Below are 20,700 nucleotides of genomic sequence, written 5' to 3' on the forward strand. Positions count from 1 at the left end.
TTTTTTTTTCAGTCCCAACACTGTAGCTTCAGAGAAACTCAAACACAGATCAACACTTTATTCTTATTTTTAACAATTTCACAAATCTATCAGTTTAGAATAGAATTAGAAATATAAAAAATTGCTAAAGTGGTGTTTGATTCAACCAACAATTTGATTTCAGCATAATAGAAATCAATAGGGGAGAGCAAAACATGCAGCTGCCATAACTGATAATAATACAGTGAGAATGAGTAGACTTCAATATCAACTCCTCTTGCTTGTTCAACTAGTTTTACATCATTAAAAAAATGTTTGTCCATGTCTAGAAGTGTATTAAGTAGTAGTATTATTTTTGTAGTTTTAGTAATACAGCATGGGTGCTTTGGATGGTTATAAATTTATATGGCACAGGTAATGACTGTTTAAAAAAAAAAAAAAAATTATGTACGTCCCCTATTAATGTTACTATAAATATTTAGACCATTGTACAAATAATAGTTCTTCAACGTGAATACCACATTTGCTTTGTCATTTAAAAAGGCACACATTACAGCAGCATTCAAATCACTGACTGCTTTGAATTCATCACTTTCACAAATGACCTCTCCTTTTACATTGAGATCAAGACCTGACAGTATCCTAAAAACAAACCTCTTGAATTTTGATTGCCAGGTTATCCTTTCCAGATTGGATGAGTGAGATGAATCAGCTTCTGATTGGTGTGCAAACCACTAATTTGGCCCATGTCGTCTTCTGTTAGTGTGAATCCAAATACCTGTGAAGTAATTGAGGCTAAATTAAAAAACCGGTAAATTAAAAAAAAAAAAAAAATCCTAAGCTCTAACCTGTAACTTAAAGGGTTAGTTCACCCAAAAATGAAAATAATGTAATTTATTACTCACCCTCATATTGTTCTACACCCGTAAAGACCTTTGTTCATCTTCAGAACACAAATTAAGATATTGTTGATGAAATCCAATGGCTCAGTGAGACCTCTATTGAGAGCAAAGCAATTGAAACTGTCAAGATCCATAAAGGTACTAAAAACATTTAAAACAGTTCATGTGAGTTCAGTGGTTCTATCTTAATATCATAAAGTGACAAGAATACTTTGTGCACCAAAAAACCCCCAAAATAACGTCTTTTCAACAATATATAGTGATGGGCCGATTTAAAAAAAACTGCTTCATGAAGCTTCTGAGCTTCCGATCCACTGATTCGATTCGTAAAGCTCAGAAGCTTCATGAAGCAGTGTTTTGAAATCGGCCCATCACTATATAATGTTGAAAAGTTATTCAGTTTTTTTGCCGCACAAAAAGTATTCTTGTCGCTTTTATAATATTAAGATAGAACCACTGAACCCACATGAACTGATTCAAATATGTTCTATAGAGGCCTCACTGAGCCATCGGATTTTATCAAAAATATCTTAATTTGTGTTTTGAAGAGGTCTTACGGTGTAGAAAGACATGAGGGTGAGTAATAAGTGACATTTTCATTTTTGGGTGAACTAACCCTTTAACCTATACACAAACTATCTTTGAGATCATCCTTCGTACTTTACATAATTACTTTCAGATATAATACCATTTTGGTCAGTTATTTGTACATCACAAACTAGACTGATTGAGCCTCTCACTGTTTTACAAGCTCACCTGAAAAGGTGGTTTTCTTGGAGATTTGGTCATTCCACATGAGTTGGGTCCCAGCTCACATGTCTCCCATCATGCAACAAACTCAGAGCTGCCATGTCTGAATCATCCAACCTGAACCCAAACACCTGCGCAGCACAACATTATGAGTGTGGTTTAAAAAGGATGATCTCAAAGAGAAATTTTTAATGTTTCAATTATGATACAGTACAAACTGGTAAAATGTATTCAAAGAGAACAGTGTATTATGCATAATTCACAGCTTAGTAGACTGTAGCCCTAACTATGTTAATTGGTACAACTAGTTATCATAAATTTTTAGTATTACTTTCTCTGTTTTTTTTAATCGAATTAATTGCTAGTTGTGCAACATAATTTATGATGCATTGCATATTGCAAGGCATTAAATGTCTTATTTCAGCTAATGACTTTAAAGTTTGCTATAATTTTGTATAACATTATTATTATTTTTCTTCTTTTGCCTGAAAATTGCAGCTTTTAAGATCCAGTTTCAAACTTACTTGGCAGTTTTCATGGATCCTGTCTGGTTTGGTGGACTTTGGAATTGTGACAACTCCATTCTGAAAAAATAAAGAAATAACAATGTAGGACTAAATTAATGAAAAACATTATAATGGCTGCTTCTGCATTACATTTGCATGACATTCTGGAAACTCACAGTTGGAAGATGATCATTGCATTACTGTAACAGACAGATGTTTCACAAATATTACGAAACTAAATTGTCTCAATGTTACAGTCTACATTGTGGTTGATCTATCCCTATAAACTGCACCTGAGGATCTACTGAAAAGCAAACTGTACCTGAATACTCCAGCGGATGCATATTTGTGAAGCGCTGCGGCCGTATTTATGGGCGAGCTCCATGATTGCTGGGTGAGTGAGGGCTTGACCTTTGGCCAAAGGACAGTAGCCTTCAAAAACGATATCCTCATTCCGGCAATATTCAACCAGCTCCAGGGGCTGCTGAAAGGGATGAAACTCCACCTGCAGGTAAACCAGTGACATGATTCACCACAATTAATCCAAAAAATTATGCATTAAATTAAATTGTATGTGTTTCTTCAATATAATTAAAAAGTGTTTTTTTATTATTATTATATAAACTTTATTGAAGTATATGGAAGTTTTGAAAGTTAATACTGAACCCCGGTTTCACAGACAAGGCTTAAGCTAGTCCTAGACTAAAATGCATGTTTGAGCTGTTTTAACTGAAAGCAACTTGCACTGACATATCTTAAAATATATCAGTGCCATTGTTTTGTCTCAAGATGCACAGCAGTAATGTTTTTTTTTTCCTAGGGTACGTTTATAAAAGCTACTTATATACCCTAATTGAACTAATTGTCTGTGAAACCAGGCCTGAGTGAATTAAAGCTCTTAAGAAAATTAACATATATTGTTTGGTGTTATCATTGAGAATAAAGATAATCATTATATTATAAACTGCACAATTGTTTATACATACAGTGCTCAGCTTAAATGAGTACACCCCCTTTGAAAAGTAACATTTTAAACAGTATCTAAATGAACACAAAAACAATTTGGAAAATGTTGACAAGATTAAGTTTAATATAACATCTGTTTAACTTATAACATGAAAGTAAGGTTAATAATATAACTTAGAGAACAACATTTTCAGTTTTACTCAAATTAGGTTGATGCAAAAATGAGTACACCCCACAACAAAAACTATTACATTTAGCACTTTGTATGGCCTCCATGATTTTTAATGACAGCACCAAGTCTTCAAGGAATGATATGAAGAAGTTGGCGACATTTTGCAACATCTATCTTTTTTCATTCTTCAAGAATGACCGCTTTTAGACACTGGATGCTGGATGGAGAGTGATGCTCAACTTGTCTCTTCAGAATTCCCCATAGGTGTTCGATTGGGTTCAGATCAGGAGCCACTGAATCACTTTCACCCTGTTCTTCTTCAGAAATGTGTTTAGGATCATTGTCATGTTAGAAAAGTGCACGACAACCAAGGGCACGGAGTGATGGTAGCATCTTCTCTTTCAGTATAGAGCAGTACATCTGTGAATTCATGATGCCATCAATGAAATGCAGCTCCCCGACACCAGCAGCCCCACATATGGACAATGCCACCACCATGTTTCACTGTAGGCACCATACATTTTCCTTTGTTATTCATCACCTTTGCGACGCCATCAGTTCCAAAAGCATTTATCTTAGTCTCATCACTCCAGAGTCCCAGTAGTCTTTGTCAGCATGGGCCCTGGCTAACTCTAGGTGGGCTTTTCTGTGGCTGGGCTTTAGGAGAGGCTTCTTTTGTGGACGCCACCCATGCATGCCATTCCTCTGCAGTGTACGCCGTATTGTGTCATGGGAAATAGTCACTGAGTTTGGCTTTCTACTTCTTTAGATAACTGCAGTGAACTTGCATGTTGACTTTCTTCAACCCTTCTCATCAGAAAACGCTCCTGTCGAGGTGTTGACTTCTGTGGACGACCTGGACGTCTCTGTGAGATGGTTGCAGTTCTAACTTTTTTCAATTTTTGTACCACTTTTGCTACAGTATTCTGACTGATAAGTAAAGCTTTGCTGATCTTCTTGTAGCCTTCACCTTTCTGGTGTAAAGAAATTATTTTCTTTCTCAGGTCTTGTGACATTTCTCTTCCATGTGGTGCCATTGCTGACAGCATGAAATGGGAAGGGGTTTTAACACCCTTTTCTAGTCAATTGTCTGCTGGACACAATGTGTAATGAATAATTAGACTCGCCTGTGGTTGAATTGTTGTTAAATTAGACATTTGTAGTCTAAAATTGAGCTTTGCTCCAGAGACTTTCAGTGGGGTGTACTCATTTTTGCATCACCCTAATTTGAGTAAAACTGAAAATTTTGTTCTCTAAGTTATATTATTAACCTTACTTTCATGTTATAAGTCAAACAGATGTTATATAAAACTTCTTGTCAACATTTTGGAAATTGTTTTTGTGTTCATTGAGAAATTGTTTAAAATGTTACTTTTCAAATGGGGTGTACTCATTTACACTGAGCACTGTAAAGCTAAAAGAGGTCCCAACACATTTTCATGTTTTTTAAAGGTGTACAGTTGTTTTTGAGATGTCCTATTTTATTTGTAACAATCTCAGTTGCTTTTTTTGCACTTCATGCTTTCTAAACAAAGTTTATTATCATCATCAGCTGATGCTGTTTTCATTTTTAAATTTTAAGAGTTGAGTCAAAAGTGTCGTGTCATACCTGGTTAACATGAGGCACAATTCCACCATGGTCCTTCAACTCGTTCAAGTGACGGATGAGAAAGTTACTCACTCCAATGGCACGACACAAACCTGAAACAACAAGGACATTATCTACAAACTGTCTGAGTTACTATCATTTCCAGACATCCCACCACTACTGAAAACGTCTGGGTCTCTCCCGCATATTGATAGCGGCTCCCTGACGCCCGCAAATTATATACAATATCCCAGAAATCGAGCAAGCAAGAGAGAAAGCCTGTTTTCAACTTGTCAGTGAACCCATCACATGTGGTTACCCAAGATGCATTACCATTACAGCTAGTATTATCAATGAATCAAATGCATCTCCTGTGACCATTTGAGTTCTGACTTTGTGGAGACCCGGCTCTTTTTTTGTCACTCAACTACATCACTTTCACTTTCGGCGCACAAATGCTACTGAATGAACGGACCTGTGATAGGCAGCTTACGTGAATTAAAGGGTTAGTTCACCCAAAAATGAAAATCATGTCATTTATTACTCACCCTCATGTCGTTCTACACCTGTAAGACCTTCGTTAATCTTAAGAACACAAATGAAGATATTTTTGATGAAATCTGATGGTTCAGTGAGGCCTCCATTGCCAGCAATGTCACCGAACTTCTCAAGATCCAGAAAGATACTCAAAACATATTTAAAACAGTTCATGTGAGTACAGTGGTTCAACCAATGTTATGAAGTGATAAGAACACTTTTTGCGTGCCAAAAAAACAAAATAACGACTTTTCAACAATGTCTAGTGATGGCCTGTATGTTTTGAGTACCTTTCTGGATCTTGAGAAGTTTGGTGACATTGCTGGCAATGGAGACCTCACTGAGCTGTCAGACTTCATCAAAAATATCTTAATTTGTGTTTCGAAGATCAACAAAGGTCTTACGGGTGTGGAACGGCATGAGGGTGAGTAATAAATGACATTATTTTCATTTTTGGGTGAACTAACCCTTTAATATAATATATATATTTTTTAATATAATGGGGGGATGGGGTGTTATGCCATCTACAGGAAATAGGTGTGTGCAGGGTGGGATGTCTGCATTTCTAAAGAGTAGAATGTGCCTAAAAGAGCATGAACCTTCATCATAAATGTCCTCCAGAGCTCTCCACGTCTCCGCTAGAACCTCACGACTGGAGAGACCTGGAACCATGCAGTCAGGCCAGTGCATTAGATACAGGTCTGTAAAAGAAGATGTTTCGAAAGCCATTACAAGACAGTCAATGGCTGTTTACAAAGATATCTAACATTTTAGGTCCGAGTGACACAGTTTTTACCTAAATAATCCACCCCCAGCCTGGCACACGAGGCGCGGCAGGCTTGTTTGGTGCTCTGGTAGCCGTAATCTCCAGGCCATAGTTTGGTGGTGAGCCAGAGCTCGTCTCGTGGTACAGCACTTTCAGCCACAGCTTTCCCCAAAGCCTCTTCACAGCCATAACGCTTGGCTGTGTCTATATGTCTTATGCCGCACTCCTGTAGAGCATAAAGCACCGCTTCATGACTGTAGCCTCCATCATGAGATGTCCCTGATGAACGAGAGCAGACAATAAATCAAAACTGTTACACTTTTCTATGTGAATTGAAAATAAAGAAATTTGACACTGATAAAATATACCCAATTCATTACTGGTAAAGGTACATGTTGCCAATTTTGTTGTCTTTTCATCTATAACCACACACTATCAAAACATTCCTTGGTCATTCCTACAGTTTGGTGGATTTTGGACTGAGCATTTTTGTTGAGAACATTTTTAAAATTCAATTATTTTTTAGTCTTGTCAGAGTAAGAAAATGTCTGTCTACTAGACTCTGGACAAATGAGAATCACGATTTTTTTTTTTTTTTGTTTCAAATAAAGATCATGATTTTCCCACAATTCTGAAAAGACAACTAAAAGTAATTTACTAGAGGTTCTGACAAAAAGGTAATTGCTGAAGTCTATTTAAAAATGCTTATTTTTTAAAAATTGGTTTGAATGTATGATTCAATGACTCACCCATAAATACTTGTTTCATTACTGGATAAATCTGAGTTTTTTAACGAATCTCTTGAATTAATCCTTCATCGACAATTACTTTTTTTAATGTATCACCTGTCACTATGGTGTAACAAAATAAATGATACAATCATTATTTGCACCAATTACTTTCAAAATGTGATTTGCTCCATTTTAATCTTGTAGCTCTACTGTTTATCATAAAAACATGTCAAGCTCAGGCTAGTATAACATAAGAATGCTGACCAAATATTTCAAATTTCACATTCTATGGCATTTGTCCACCCTGTTACATGACATATTTACAATGCGGTATGTAACAGGGTGGATGTTTTCAGCTAATAAAGGCTTTACTAGCTGGGAAAGAACAACATGCTAGCAGAATATTACCATTTAGAACTTTAACAGATTTATAAAATCTATTGAAAATGTATCTAAAAGAAACATTTTCATGCCCAGTATAAATTAAAATAACAGGGTGGACATGTTATGTTTTATGGCAGGGTTTCTAAGTGTTTTTGGCCACCCAACCCATTATCTAGGTCCCTTAGGATGCACTACCAACAACAGGACAAATGGATTTGAAATAATGTGTCCAAGGATGCTCTGGTAACGGTGTTGCAAAATGTTGCAAACCATTTTCTTTTGCAAGTAGTAACAAAAATAAATCTTTGACATAAACTCACCTTTAACAAACGTTCCCGAAAAAACAAAACAAAAAAAAACACTTCAACTCCGCCCTTTTGAAAATATTACTTCCAGCGTCCCCAATGTTCTCCGAACGCTCCCATTGAGAAATGCTATGTTATGTTATTATATAAATCTTCTAAAAATAAGTAAAAGAGATAAAGATTTATGACTGATTCTTACTTTGTTCTTGGAGTTGCTTTCCCTCCAAGAAATTAGGTCACTTCTAGCAAGTCATGTGATTTAGGACAAATAGCACCACTGTAACAGGGTGGACTGAAGTTTGAGGGGAAAATTATTTAAATTATTTTTAAAAATGTAACACAATAATTATTATTATTTTTTTTTTTTTTGCCAAAGATAATAAGTAAATGTATATACTAATTCTAAAATTGATCATTTAGAGATATATCAAAGTGAAGTTGAGAAAATTATTTGGGGACATGGGAATTTGCCTGTCAAGTGCTTCAAAAAGTTTTTTCTTATTATTCTTAGTTACTAATCATTATGATTTTGTGTTAATTAGGGAACATATATGCATGGACAACCATGTGGAATGAAAGTTGATTAAAATTGTATGTAAAATATGCAGTGTTTCATGGGGACATGTACAACTGTAGGAACAACTGTAGGAATGTCAATTATGAATGTTTATGTCATTATGACATAAAAAGTTGAAACTATGAGATGAAGTCGAAATTATGAAAAACTTAGTAGCCGTAAACATACCAAGTCAAGACTACAGAAAAATAATTCAACAAAAAATCGAAATTCGGACTGTCATAATTATGATAATTATTAATGTCATATATACAAAATATATGACATTATAATATAGTAATATGTCACAATTTCAACTTTTTATGTCATAATTTCAATTTTTCCATCTCATGCATCATTGAATCGTTATTTTCCTGTTTATCACTGTAAGGCTGCATTGCAATTATTTGTATTGTATAAATCGCTATAAAGGGGAATTGTCTTGACTTGACCTATGAAAGCCGAAATTATGACCGAGTCAGCTGGCGCGCGCGCCGCTCAGTCAGATAAACAAGCAGAGTAGAAACACTCTTTTTCATTTATTGATGCATTCGGATGTCATAAATGCTCTTGTTCTCACCTAAACCCAGAATGGGAATGTTCAGTCCATTCGACAACTTAACCGTAGGGCAGGACCGCGTAGTGCAGCTGCTGGGAATTTTCATCATATTTTAGCCTGCAGCTCATGTGCTCTCCTATGGACACAAAACGATTCGATGTGTAATCAGTGAAGAAGCTCCGTTTCAATAATGCAGCTCACTCACTACCGCTCTCTGCAGGTAAAAACACTAGCGTTTCTCTAATGTCTCTGTAAAGTTGCTTTGCGACGACGCCTATAAAATGGGGACACAGCATTGAAACATGTAAACTTCCTCAAAGTATGTACCAGTATCAAACTTATCTCTACTTTAAAGAAACGAGTGCAGTGAACGAAATCGTTCTGTTGAGTCTAATCTTGTAATGAACCGAATGAAACGATTCTTTTGATTCATTTGTGTGAATCAGTGGTCGAGTGGATTGGGGCCATGTTCGACTCTCTGAATCATTGAACCAAGAAAAGGTTCGTAATTAGCCGATAACTGATGAGTATTTGTAATAATATAATAATAATAATATTTAATAATAAAAGTAATAATAATAATTACATTATCATTATTATTATTAAGTAATAATATTAGTTTCTAAATGAAACGTGAACCGGGAGACATGGAATTATAATAAACACCCATATTAATAAAATCTCGTCGAAAAATAGTAGACTGATAAAAAGCCACTGATCTTCACCCTTAACTTTTTGTGGCCAACGCGTGGCAGAAACCATATGGTGACGTAAAGAACCGCTGAATCATGTTTTGTACCGGTTCTTTCTAATGAACCGATTCACCGAAAGGAGTCGGACACCAATTCACTATAAGAAACTCAGTGCGCATGCGCGAGCAAGTAAACTTCCTTCTGGAGTCTTGACTTATAATGGGAATGCAATGAGGTATTTTTTGCGTTGTTTTATTGCAAGATGCAAATATGTTTATATTTCTGATATGTTTATTTGCTACATGGCATGTGATAATACGTCGCATGCAGTCTCTTTCAGTCTTAACGTAATTACACTGTTTTCTGTTGTTTTTGAGTATTTAACAGACACAATATTTAACAGTCTCACAATGTTTTTATAATAATTCAGTAAAACTGTTGGCACACATAAAAGGTTACAATTAACATTATCATATAGTTAGCAACTTAGCATACACTGTGTTTGCTCGATATGGACCTTTATGTGTACATTAAACCGCTACTACTAATGTCTCTGAAACTTTTGTGAATAAAACCTTCATAGAGTTGATATATCAGTACGTTTTCTCAGTGTTATCTACATTTAATATAAATGTTTCCCCCTTTATTAAGTTCCACCAATATGCACCAGGCATTGATAGTTCTGTAAATACTGCCATGGTCAGTGTGGAAAAGTGTAACGCATGTTTGAAAGGATAGTTAAACAAATATGTCACTTATTTACTTTACTTCACTATTCATTTATTTACTTCACTCCAAAACTTCATGACTTTCCCTATTTCTTTATTCTATTGAAAACATGTGTATTTGGGTGAGTGGGTAAGATGTTTGAGATTTTTTTTTTTTTTTTTTTTTGTAATGTTTTTGAAAGAAGTCTACATTTTTTGTGTTCCACCAAAAAATGAACTCATACAGGGTTGCAGCAATATGAAAGCTCTTCTCATTAAACCTCTTATCTTTTTCTGTCATCAGGATTCATTGGTGCTGCTGCAGATTGTTGGGCCGCGTGCGGACGCACTTTATCATCAGCTCTATTGTTTTGCTGCTTCTGGCTGGAGTCTCTCTGACATTTTTATTGCCTAACAATGAAGACAGCAGCATTCTCCAACAGCTCCGCCGTAGATCCAATACCTCATTTACCCTCCCAGACCCAGGGGACAGTTTTACTATAATCATGCAAACGTACAACCGCACCGATATACTCCTCAGACTCCTCAATCATTATCAGGCTGTGCCTAACCTGCAGTGCATCATCATAGTGTGGAATAACCCTGGCGAGCCACCGCCCAGGAAACTATGGGATGCCCTCGGCCCACACCCTGTGCCCGTCTTCTTCAAAGAGCAGAGCGTCAACAGAATGCGCAATCGACTGCAGCCGCACCCTGAGATCAAGACTGACGGTAGGTGTGTGATTCTCACATGAAGGAGAGGTGACCTGCCCAATAGTTGACCCAACAATGTTACACAACCATGACTTTTTTTTTTTTTTCCCATTTAGGTTCATGGGTCAGTGACATAAGACTGCCCATGATAAAAAAAGAAAAAGAAAACGTATTTTATAATGTAGATTAAAACACATGAGTGTACAATTATTATTATTATTATTATTATTATTCATTTGTTTATTTAAAGGAACACTTCACTTTTTTTGAAAATAGGCTCATTTTCCAACTCCCCTAGAGTTAAACAGTTGAGTTTTACCGTTTTCTAATCCATTCAGCCGATCTCCGGTTCTGGCGGTACCACTTTTAGCATAGCTTAGCATAGTTCATTGAATCTGATTAGACCGTTAGCATTGCGCTTAAAAATGACCAAAGAGTTTTGATATTTTTCCTATTTAAAACTTGACTCTTCTGTAGTTACATCGTGTACTAAGACCGGCGGAAAATAAAAAGTTGTGATTTTCTAGGCTGATATGGCTAGGAACTATACTCTCATTCAGGTGTAATAATCAAGGAACTTTGCTGCCGTATCATGGCTGCAGCAGGCGCAATGATATTACACAGCGTCTCTCACAAACGTCTCCATGGTTGCAGGGCACATTCCCTGTGCAAGCAGGGGCTCACAGGCGCTGCATAATATCATTGCACTGCTGCAGCCATGATACAGCAGCAAAGTTCCTTGATTATTACGCCTGAATGAGAGTATAGTTCCTAGCAATATCAGCCTTTAACAGGGACACTGCAAATTAATAAACATTTCTGAAAGTACACAATGTCACCCTGAATAAAAAGTTATAAACATGCAAAAAAAAAAATGTATTACATTATTTAATATATTTTTAATACATAAATATTTTTGTATTAAATTACTATTATTATTAGTGTTGTTGTTGTTGTTATTATTCTTACAAATATCATGAATTATTCATTCCTAAATACCATTAAGATTTTAGGGAAGTCACATTTTAGAACCTGAACTAATTTTGCCTTGTCATAAACAGGTCAAATCATCTGATATTTTAAGAGACTTGACCTTGACACAGTCATGAGGGTCAGTGAGGGTCCACCCTAAGAAATCCTTTGATTTCCTTTTTTTTTTTATTATTTTATTTGTACCGTTTTTACTTTATGTCCCACAAAATTATCAAAACAAATGTTAATTCGGAAATTAAAAACTTGCTCATCATAGAGGTAGTGATGGTATGTATGAATTGCATTTTAATGTACAGTGTTTTAATAGATAGTTAATATATAATAGTTAATAGATAGGACAAAAATCATATTTAATTTTTGTGTCTAATATAAGTTTAAAACAACATTAGAGTAGATGAAGAAAAGTTATTTTGAATGGATAGGGATAAACTGATACAATTCTATCATTATTTACTTCCCACTCATGTTACTCCAAACCGATTTTGTGACCATTGACTTACATTAAATGGACAAAATAACAATGCTAAAAAAAAAAATATTGTTTTCCCAGAAGTCAGTCAATCATACAAGTTTTAAACAACATGATGGTTGTTGAATAAATGATGAAAGAATTGTCATTTTTGGGTGAACTGTCCCTTTAAGGCATGAAAGATTTAAAGGTGCCCTAGAATCAAAAATTGAATTTATATTGGCATAGTTAAATAACAAGAGTTCAGTACATGGAAAAGACATACATTGAGTTTCAAACCCCATTGCTTCCTCCTTCTTATATAAATCTCATTTGTTTAAAAGACTTCCGGAAAACACGCGGATCTCAACATAACACCGACTGTTATGTAACAGTTAGGATCATTAATATGTATGACCCCAATATTTGCATATATGCCAGCCCATGTTCAAGGCATTAGACAAGGAAAGGCAGTATTAACGTCTGGATCTGTGCACAGACAAGGTAAGCAAGAACAACAGCGAAAAATGGCAGATGGAGCAATAATAACCTACATGATCCATGATAGCATGATATTTTTAGTGATATTTGTAAATTGTCTTTCTTAATGTTTCATTAGTATGTTGCTAATGTACCGTTAAATGAGGTTAAAGTTACTATCGTTTCTTACTGTATTCATGGAGATAAGAGCCGTCGCTATTTTCATTTTTAAACACTTGCAGTCTGTATAATGCATAAACACAACTTCATTCTTTGTAAATCTCTTCAACAGTGTAGCATTAGCCGTTAGCCACAGAACATAGCCTCAAACTCATTCAGAATCAAACGTAAACATCAAAATAAATACTTTACTCACATAATTCGAAGCATGCATACAGCATGAATGACGAACATCTTGTAAAGATCCATTTGAGGGTTATATTAGCTGTGTGAACTTTGCACTGTAATATAGTTGAGAGCTCGTGTGTCAGGAAGCACGCCATTTAAAGGGGCGGCGCTGCCAAAATCAATGTATAGTTAATGATGCCCCAAAATAGGCAGTTAAAAATATTAATTTAAAAAAATCTATGGGGTATTTTGAGCTGAAACTTCACAGACACATTCAGGAGACACCTCAGACTTATATTACATCTTGTGAAAAAGCATTCTTGGGCACCTTTAAGATTCATTACGACTGTATTTAATGTGCTCTTGTCTGTGACATTGCACTGACCGACACTCTCTTTCACCTGGGCAGCTGTTTTGATGCTAGACGATGACACATTGGTCAGTGTTCCCGATATCAGCTTTGCATTTTCTGTCTGGAAGGTAATGTGTTGTGTTATTGACATTCAGTGGAGATATTTTCTGAAAGCAATTCTAGGAAACTTGATCTGTGTCTTGATCTGAGACACATACCCTAACTTGTTATCACTTCAAATTTTGTTGTAGCAATTCCCGGATCAGATTGTGGGATTTGTTCCACGGAAGCATGTGACCACAGCATCTGGAGTGTACAGCTATGGCAGCTTTGAGCTTCAGGATCCAGACAAAGGTGGAGGTGACAGGTGAGACTGGGAAAATTGCTGCATTTCCAAGTTAATGCAAAAGTCTATACGAAACTTCATCTGTGTCTGGACTTATTGTGCTTGATTCATTGAAACACATTAGGAAAAAATGTATAAATTTCTTCACTCTGAATCTGAAACAAGTTTCCTTTTGCCAGCATGGCAAAGCATTGCCCCCTGGTGGTTGGCTGCAATATAGGTCATAAACCCCGCCCTCTCCATGTATTAGAATGGGACACGAGCCAAACTAAAAAATTCAATTACACTTCAAATACATTCTTTTCTGTAATTTTAGGTAGTTCTTATCACGCAGACATATGTTCGTGTTTGTTTTCCATTAAAGGGATAGTTAACCCAAAAATGACAATTCTGTCATCATTTACTCACCCTCAAGTTGTTTCAAACCTGCATAAATTTCTTTGTTCTGTTGAACACAAAGGAAGATATTTTAAAGAAAGTTTGTAACCAGGCCACTTTGGTGCACCATTGACTTCCATAGTAGGAAAATAAATACTATGGCAGTCAATGATGCCCCAGAACTGTTCAGTTACCCATATTCTTCAAAATATCTTCCTTTGTTTATTTATACAGGTTTATTTTGAAATTTATACAGGTTTGGAATAACCTGAGGGTGAGTAAATTCATTTTTGGGTGAATAAAGTTTGGTTTTATTTAGTTATTTAATGCTATAAAATGGGGTGTAATGTCATGATTGACAGCTGTGCTTTGAGGATGCGTTTGAAATGATTATTTTTTTATTCCCTTCCCTCCATCTTGTTCATTGGGATGTACGTCATTGCTTATGTTGCACGAGAGCCCACTACTGGCAGAACATTTGCAATGTTTTTAAATGGAACATCCTAAACCCTTGGAATCCACTATGGAGCTGATTTATTATTTACAGTTTTTTTTTTTTTTTCCCCCCTTATTAATTTTATGCTGCATTCTATAAGCCTGTATGTATGCTTGGGCTGTTGGAAAAAAATATTACAAAATGTTACAAAACAAACGAAAATGATAACAATACAATAAACTATAACTGTATGGGTGAGAGTATGGGCTAAGGATCACAAATGAATTATGAAATTGGTGCACAATGTCAACTGCCATTTCTGGGATAACTTGGCTTGTTGTCATTTATTACTCACTCTCATGTCATTCTGTACCTGTAAGACCTTCATTCATCTTCAGAACACAAATTAAGATGTTGTTGAAATCCAATGGCTCAGTGAGGCCTCTATTGAAAGCAAAGTCATTCAAACTCTCAAGGTCCATAAAGGTACTAAAAACATATTTGAAACAGTTCATGTGAGTACACTGGTTCTATCTTAACATCATAAAGTGACAAGAATACTTTTTGTGCTCCAAAAAAACAAAATAAAGACTTTTCAACAATATAGTGATGGGCCGATTTCAAAACACTGCTTCACAAATGAGCTTTACGAATCGAATAAGTGAATCAGTGCGCCAAAGTCACGTTATTTCGGCAGTATAGCCGTTTGGTAGGAGATCCGAATCACTAATTCGAAACACAAGATTCATAAAGCTCAGCAGCTTCATGAAGCGGATTTTCATTTTTGTGTGAGCTAACCCTTTAAGTTATTCATAACGAAGTACTCAAGAACTTAATATTTACGAGTTGATAATGTATTCAGAAATATGATTTACCTTGGAAAATAAGACATCCAATTGAAACTTCTCTTGAAAATTGTATAAAGGTTTACAAAACGATTTAAAACCAACATGAAAGAATACAAAGAACACATTTCTAAGAACTCGGTACATGTGTTTTAAGATGTATTTTTGATGTTAACTGAATAAAAAAAAAGCTGAAATAAAATGCAAATTTGTTCAGCATAAAAGTCACAACCTCATAAAACAAACGAATAAATGCCATTTTATCTTTCCGTTAGCTATTCAATGATCCTAGTGGGTGCGGCCTTCTTCCATCGGCGCTTTCTGAAACTGTTCCAAGATCAGCCAGGTGAAGTGCACACTCTGGTGGACGAAACCCAGAACTGTGACGACATCGCCATGAACTTTGCTGTGGCACATCAACTCTCACTGGTGTCCGGACTGAAGCGCCCCTCTGGGGTGTTCGTGAAGCCTGTAGATATGCGTAATTTGGAGAAGGAAGCCAGCAGCGGGTATGTGGGCATGTGGCACAGAGCGGAGCACATGCTGCAGCGCTCTTACTGCCTCAACAAGCTGACCCAGATCTACGGGGAAATGCCGCTCAGCCACTCCAACATCATGATCTCACAGTTCGGCTTTCCCAGCTATGCTAATCACAAGAGCAGGATATGATGTCAGCACATTTGAGAGACAGGTGCAATCTCAATTATGAGATATTAGGTCATCTTTTTGGACAAATGTCATGCCTGGCAATTTTAGACCCTTGGAAGTGCACATCTCACCTAAAACATGAGTTTGTCCAACTTGCAAACCTTTTGCCAGGTTTGATGGATTTTTGCAATGGTAACATTTCTACATTCTCAGGTCTTGAAGCTTTTACATTTATATAAATTTAGGCTTAGATACTTAATTTTTGGGGGGGAGTAAGAATTGTAAAATTAAAAAAGTTGCAATTATCCTTTTTTGTTTTTTATTCCCTGGAGGAAACAAGCTGCCATAGAAACAGACCAGCAAACAAACCAAATAACAACATTCATGTGCTTATATTGCTAAACTTTTCTATTAGTGCCTCCAGCAATACAGGATAAAATGTGTGCCTTTACCAACATAGTGTAATGTAGATGGTTTGCTGAAGATTTGAAGATTCATAGATTCATCTTATTACAGGATGGATGGATGGATGGAATGTCAGTATCATATTGGTTTACATCTTCACACTGCACACTGGTTTTGCTTCAGGATCCAGATTTTCATTGGACATCAAGTATACAGTACCAAAATTGTTTATGAAAGTAAAAAGAGAGAGAGAGATAGCATATCAATATAAACTAATAGAACCAACAATATAAAATAATTTATTTGAAAGTGGTTACATGGAAAACAGTGCTATATGTATAAACAACAGAAGACGTGCATGTTCGCAGTGATTGCTGTAAATGGAGCCAAAATATAACTGCCATGCCATGAAATATTTCCTGAGAACAAAGCTGATTTTTTCTGAGCAGAATCCTGTAATTAAAGTCTTATCTCACATGGGGGGAAAGGCTCAAAGTGAAAGGAAAAGTGTGATAATTCCCCTCAACAATGTGTAACAATGTTTACACCCTTTAAAAGTGTCTCATGTTTGTTTGTTTTGGACTCTGTTTGATTTTCATTGGCTCCTGTGTTTGTTTGTTCTTAGTTCTTGGCACTCATCAGTCTGTAAGGTCAGCGTCATTATGCGTTCATGCACTCTAAAAACTGCTGGGTTAAATAGGGGCACATTTGTGGGGTATTTTAAGCTGAAACTTGACCAGACCAGAGACTTATATTACATCATGTGAAAGAGGGCATAATAGGTGCCTTTTAACCCAACCTGCTGAGTTTGTCCATATTTTACCGAGCTTGGGTTGCTTTTAACCCATCATTTTGTAGAGTGTGTTTATCAGCTGTGTATTGTTAATTTCCTTGTTATCTGCACTTAAGTTCCTGCCTTTCTATTGTTCTTGGTCCGTCTCATTTCAGTTTCCGTATCCCTGTCAGTTTGGATTCTGTTATTAAACCTTGTACTGGAAAGTTACTCCTCTTCGTCTGTGTCTGCATGCCAACACGTTATGTTACTAAAAGTCTGTACAAATCCAGAAATTAAACATATAACTGAACTGTTTGATGAATTAACTTTCACTTTTGATAGCATGTGTTCGGAAGCAGATAAAGCAGATTACAACCAGTCTGTTCATTGTGCTTCCTTGGAAGGAAATCCAGGATAATATTACTTATATGCAATGTCCATGATGACACGTGAAAATAGATCAAAATATTTAAAAAAGACTGTTTATATTGGGTCTGGTCCACTTTGGATTGTCTCTTTCTTTCCCCTTCAGACTAATAGGCCTAAATCTTTCCAAGGCTACTGGGTTTGACAACATCCCTGCCAGATCTTATTAATGTATCTATTTAAAAAAAAAAAAAAAAAAAAAAAAAAAAATCATTTCCCCAGTAATTTTAAGGTGGCAAGAGTGATACCTTTATATAAAAAGGGGCCCTGGAAATTTTCGCCCTCTATCTATCTTGTGTTCAATATCAAAAATTGTGGAAAGGCTCATTTATGAGCAAATAGACAGTTATTTAGCAGAACACAGCCTTTTATTTGACTTCCAATCAGGTTTTCCACTGATACCTGTCTGCTTTATCTTACAGACTTTATAAGGAAAGAGGTAGAAAAGGGGAATTATTGTGGCATGGTGTTAATAGACCTTCAAAAGGCCTTTGATGATGTCCTTTTGAATAAACTAAAAGCCCTAGGATTTTCTCCTGCATCTCTTCAGTGGGTGAGGTCATACCTGGTGGGCAGAGAACAGGTGGTAGATGTGGAAGGTCCTTGTCCTCACCACTTAAATTAACTTGCGGAGTTCCCCAGGGGAGTATTTTGGGTCCTCTTTTTTTCTATTATATGTCGTCAGCTATAAACTGTAATTTGTTTTTATTTGCAGATGACTCAGCTATTCTAGTCTCTCATAAAGACAAATCAGAGGTTGAAAGGCTGCTTAGTTCAGAACTCCTTAACCTCAGTGTCTGGCTAACAGACAACAAGTTGTCTATCCACCTTGGGAAAACAGAGTCAATTCTTTTTGGGTCCAGAGATAAACTGAAAAAGGCTATTGGTTTTAGGGTAGTCGTAGGTATTGTTGAAATTACAGCCAAGGAAGCAGTTACTTACTTGGGCTGTATATTAGATAACAAACTGTCAGTGGAGCTTATGGCTCGAAAAATTATCTTAAAGGTAAGCTAAAGGAATAAGTTCCTGATAAGAATATCCAGCCTCTTAGATAGTAAAACATTAAAAATACTGGCTGATGCGCTTGTTCAATGCCATCTTGACTATGCCTGTACATCTTGGTACACAGACACTACTAAAGATCTTAAAGACAAGCTACAGATCTGTCAAAATAAACTAATCAGAGTGATCCTTAAATTACACCCTAGAACTCATCTTCATCCTGACCATTTCTCAAGTCTTGGGTGGCTCAGAGTGGAGGAGAGGGTTTCTCAACTTAAACTGTGTTTAGTTTATAAGATAAGAAATAATGTGGCACCCAAGTATTTATGTGATTACTTTTCAAAAATTAGTGATACGCACAATTACTGCACCAGGGGGAGTTCCACAGATTACAGGCCCTGCCGCTTTAAGAGCTGTGTGGGAAAGTACTCTTTCCTATACTCTGCAGCTGTCTTGTGGAATGGTTTACCTTTAAACCTTAAACTGTTGAGCTCTTCCTATTATCATTTTAAATCTTCAATAAAAAATTGGTTATTAAACTTAAAAAGAGAAAAAAAAAAAGAAAAAAGTAAGGAAATAGAAACCCTTGAAGTAGTAGGAATAGTGTATTGACTTGTGTATCTGCTTGTCTTTTGGGAATTGTGTTTTTATTTTGTGTTTTTGGTTTATTTTTTTTTATTTTTTTGTATTTTTATGCTCCCTTTCTTCATTGTCCTCAATGTTGTTAGTACATGTACTGTTACTCATCTTCCATCTTAAGGACCACAATGGAAATAAGCCTATGGGCTTTTTGTGTTTTTATCCTTTTGAACACTTCGTGCTGATTGTTGTTGTTCAATAAAATATTCATTCAATCAATCAATCAATAGTTTTGTTGACTACAGTTGTGGGCCTACAGTAAGACATTTGCCCAAAATTTGTCTCCGACAGCAAAATTGTGGTCAAAGTGCGAACTCTACTTTGTGCTGATAGATAAGCTTGAGAAACCAACAATAGTAAAACAAAAACTGCTTTCCTGCCAGTCTCCCTGTCTGTATCCTTGTCAAAAAGGGGAGAAAATTGATTTCAAAACAAAAAGCCATCAACACTGAGCATCTCATTAGGAAGGCTCATGAGAGATCCTGAAACAGCTCAGGATGTTAGAGGTCAGTCAACACCTACTTAATTAAATCTATACAGTCATTATAGAATGAAGTGCATAGACAAAACAACACAGACAAACATTGTTATAAAAACTTCACTCGATCTTTTGTTCTTTTCTATTCATATATTTAGAAATTTGGGTTTATCAACTGGGAGATATATTTCCACACTGTAATGAATTGCTATAAAAAAGTACAGCATGATTTTGCAGAAAGATGGCTGTATTTCAATAATACAGTAGATTACTGTGAACATAGATGCATTCTGGGGGGGAGGGGGAGGGGGGGGGGGTTGGGGATGTAAATGTAAAAATAAAATTGTAATGAGTAAAAAGTAAAAGTGATGTGATTAAGTAAAAGTATCAGTTCAGTTTAAATTGCACTCGAGTAAACTAGAATCCCACAAAATAATACTTAAGTAATCAAGTAAAATCACTCAATAAAACCCCCGAAGGCACTTACTGCAGCAGTCCATTTTTACGCCTGTAGTGTTGGATCAAAAATGGAACTATCCTGAAGAGATTCCTGACTTTGATGAGAGCAGAAAGAACAATGCCTGCAAAAATTATCAGGCTAAATTAGATTACGTTACATTGTTTTTGAAGGAAAAGGGAAAGTTAGTGCAGAGTTTATAGGGAAGTGAATTTCCATCCATCTCTGCCAAGATAAAAAACAAAAAGTTTTGTTTTTTTTGGTAGTGAGCCAATGCACTAAAACAATGAATATGTAAAACTGCATGTTCTCTGCAGTTTTAGGCTATTTGCTGAATATCCTATGTGCAGTTATGTGCAGACTTATTAGAAAGTATTTGGCAAAGTATAGAGTTTATCATCAACTATCAGATGGATATTCATATTTCATT

At 36.0% G+C, this 20,700-nt stretch overlaps 2 protein-coding genes across 7 annotated transcripts; one reads left to right on the forward strand and one right to left on the reverse strand.

Moving 5' to 3' along the window:
• Nucleotides 1-36: 36 nt before the first annotated feature.
• Nucleotides 37-13,232, reverse strand: zgc:110366 (uncharacterized protein LOC550476 homolog). 6 transcript variants are annotated; one of them, XM_067361941.1, is made up of 8 exons: nucleotides 13,112-13,156; nucleotides 8,723-8,837; nucleotides 6,197-6,445; nucleotides 6,000-6,101; nucleotides 4,885-4,976; nucleotides 2,460-2,642; nucleotides 2,156-2,215; nucleotides 37-757 (listed from the first exon to the last, which is right to left on the reverse strand). In XM_067361941.1, the coding sequence occupies exons 2-8, from the start codon at nucleotides 8,808-8,810 to the stop codon at nucleotides 656-658; spliced, it is 876 nt and encodes a 291-aa protein (XP_067218042.1). In that variant the 5' UTR covers nucleotides 8,811-8,837; nucleotides 13,112-13,156; the 3' UTR covers nucleotides 37-655. The 6 variants fall into 6 exon arrangements, 4 of the variants coding, with proteins under 4 accessions (XP_067218042.1, XP_067218044.1, XP_067218041.1 ...); XM_067361942.1 differs by lacking the exon at nucleotides 13,112-13,156 and adding an exon at nucleotides 1,638-1,762 and having other exon boundaries at nucleotides 54-757; nucleotides 8,723-9,081; XR_010891842.1 differs by lacking the exon at nucleotides 13,112-13,156 and adding an exon at nucleotides 2,314-2,337 and having other exon boundaries at nucleotides 707-757; nucleotides 8,723-9,081.
• Nucleotides 9,574-17,638, forward strand: extl2 (exostosin-like glycosyltransferase 2). Its single transcript, XM_067361939.1, has 5 exons — nucleotides 9,574-9,628; nucleotides 10,405-10,832; nucleotides 13,493-13,563; nucleotides 13,687-13,802; nucleotides 15,716-17,638. Exons 1-5 carry the CDS (start codon nucleotides 9,624-9,626, stop codon nucleotides 16,107-16,109), a joined length of 1,014 nt encoding a protein of 337 aa, XP_067218040.1. The 5' UTR covers nucleotides 9,574-9,623; the 3' UTR covers nucleotides 16,110-17,638.
• The last annotated feature ends 3,062 nt before the right edge of the window (nucleotides 17,639-20,700 follow it).

Source organism: Chanodichthys erythropterus, chromosome 16, assembly GCF_024489055.1.
Source record: "Chanodichthys erythropterus isolate Z2021 chromosome 16, ASM2448905v1, whole genome shotgun sequence".
In the NCBI taxonomy this organism is placed as follows: domain Eukaryota; kingdom Metazoa; phylum Chordata; class Actinopteri; order Cypriniformes; family Xenocyprididae; genus Chanodichthys; species Chanodichthys erythropterus.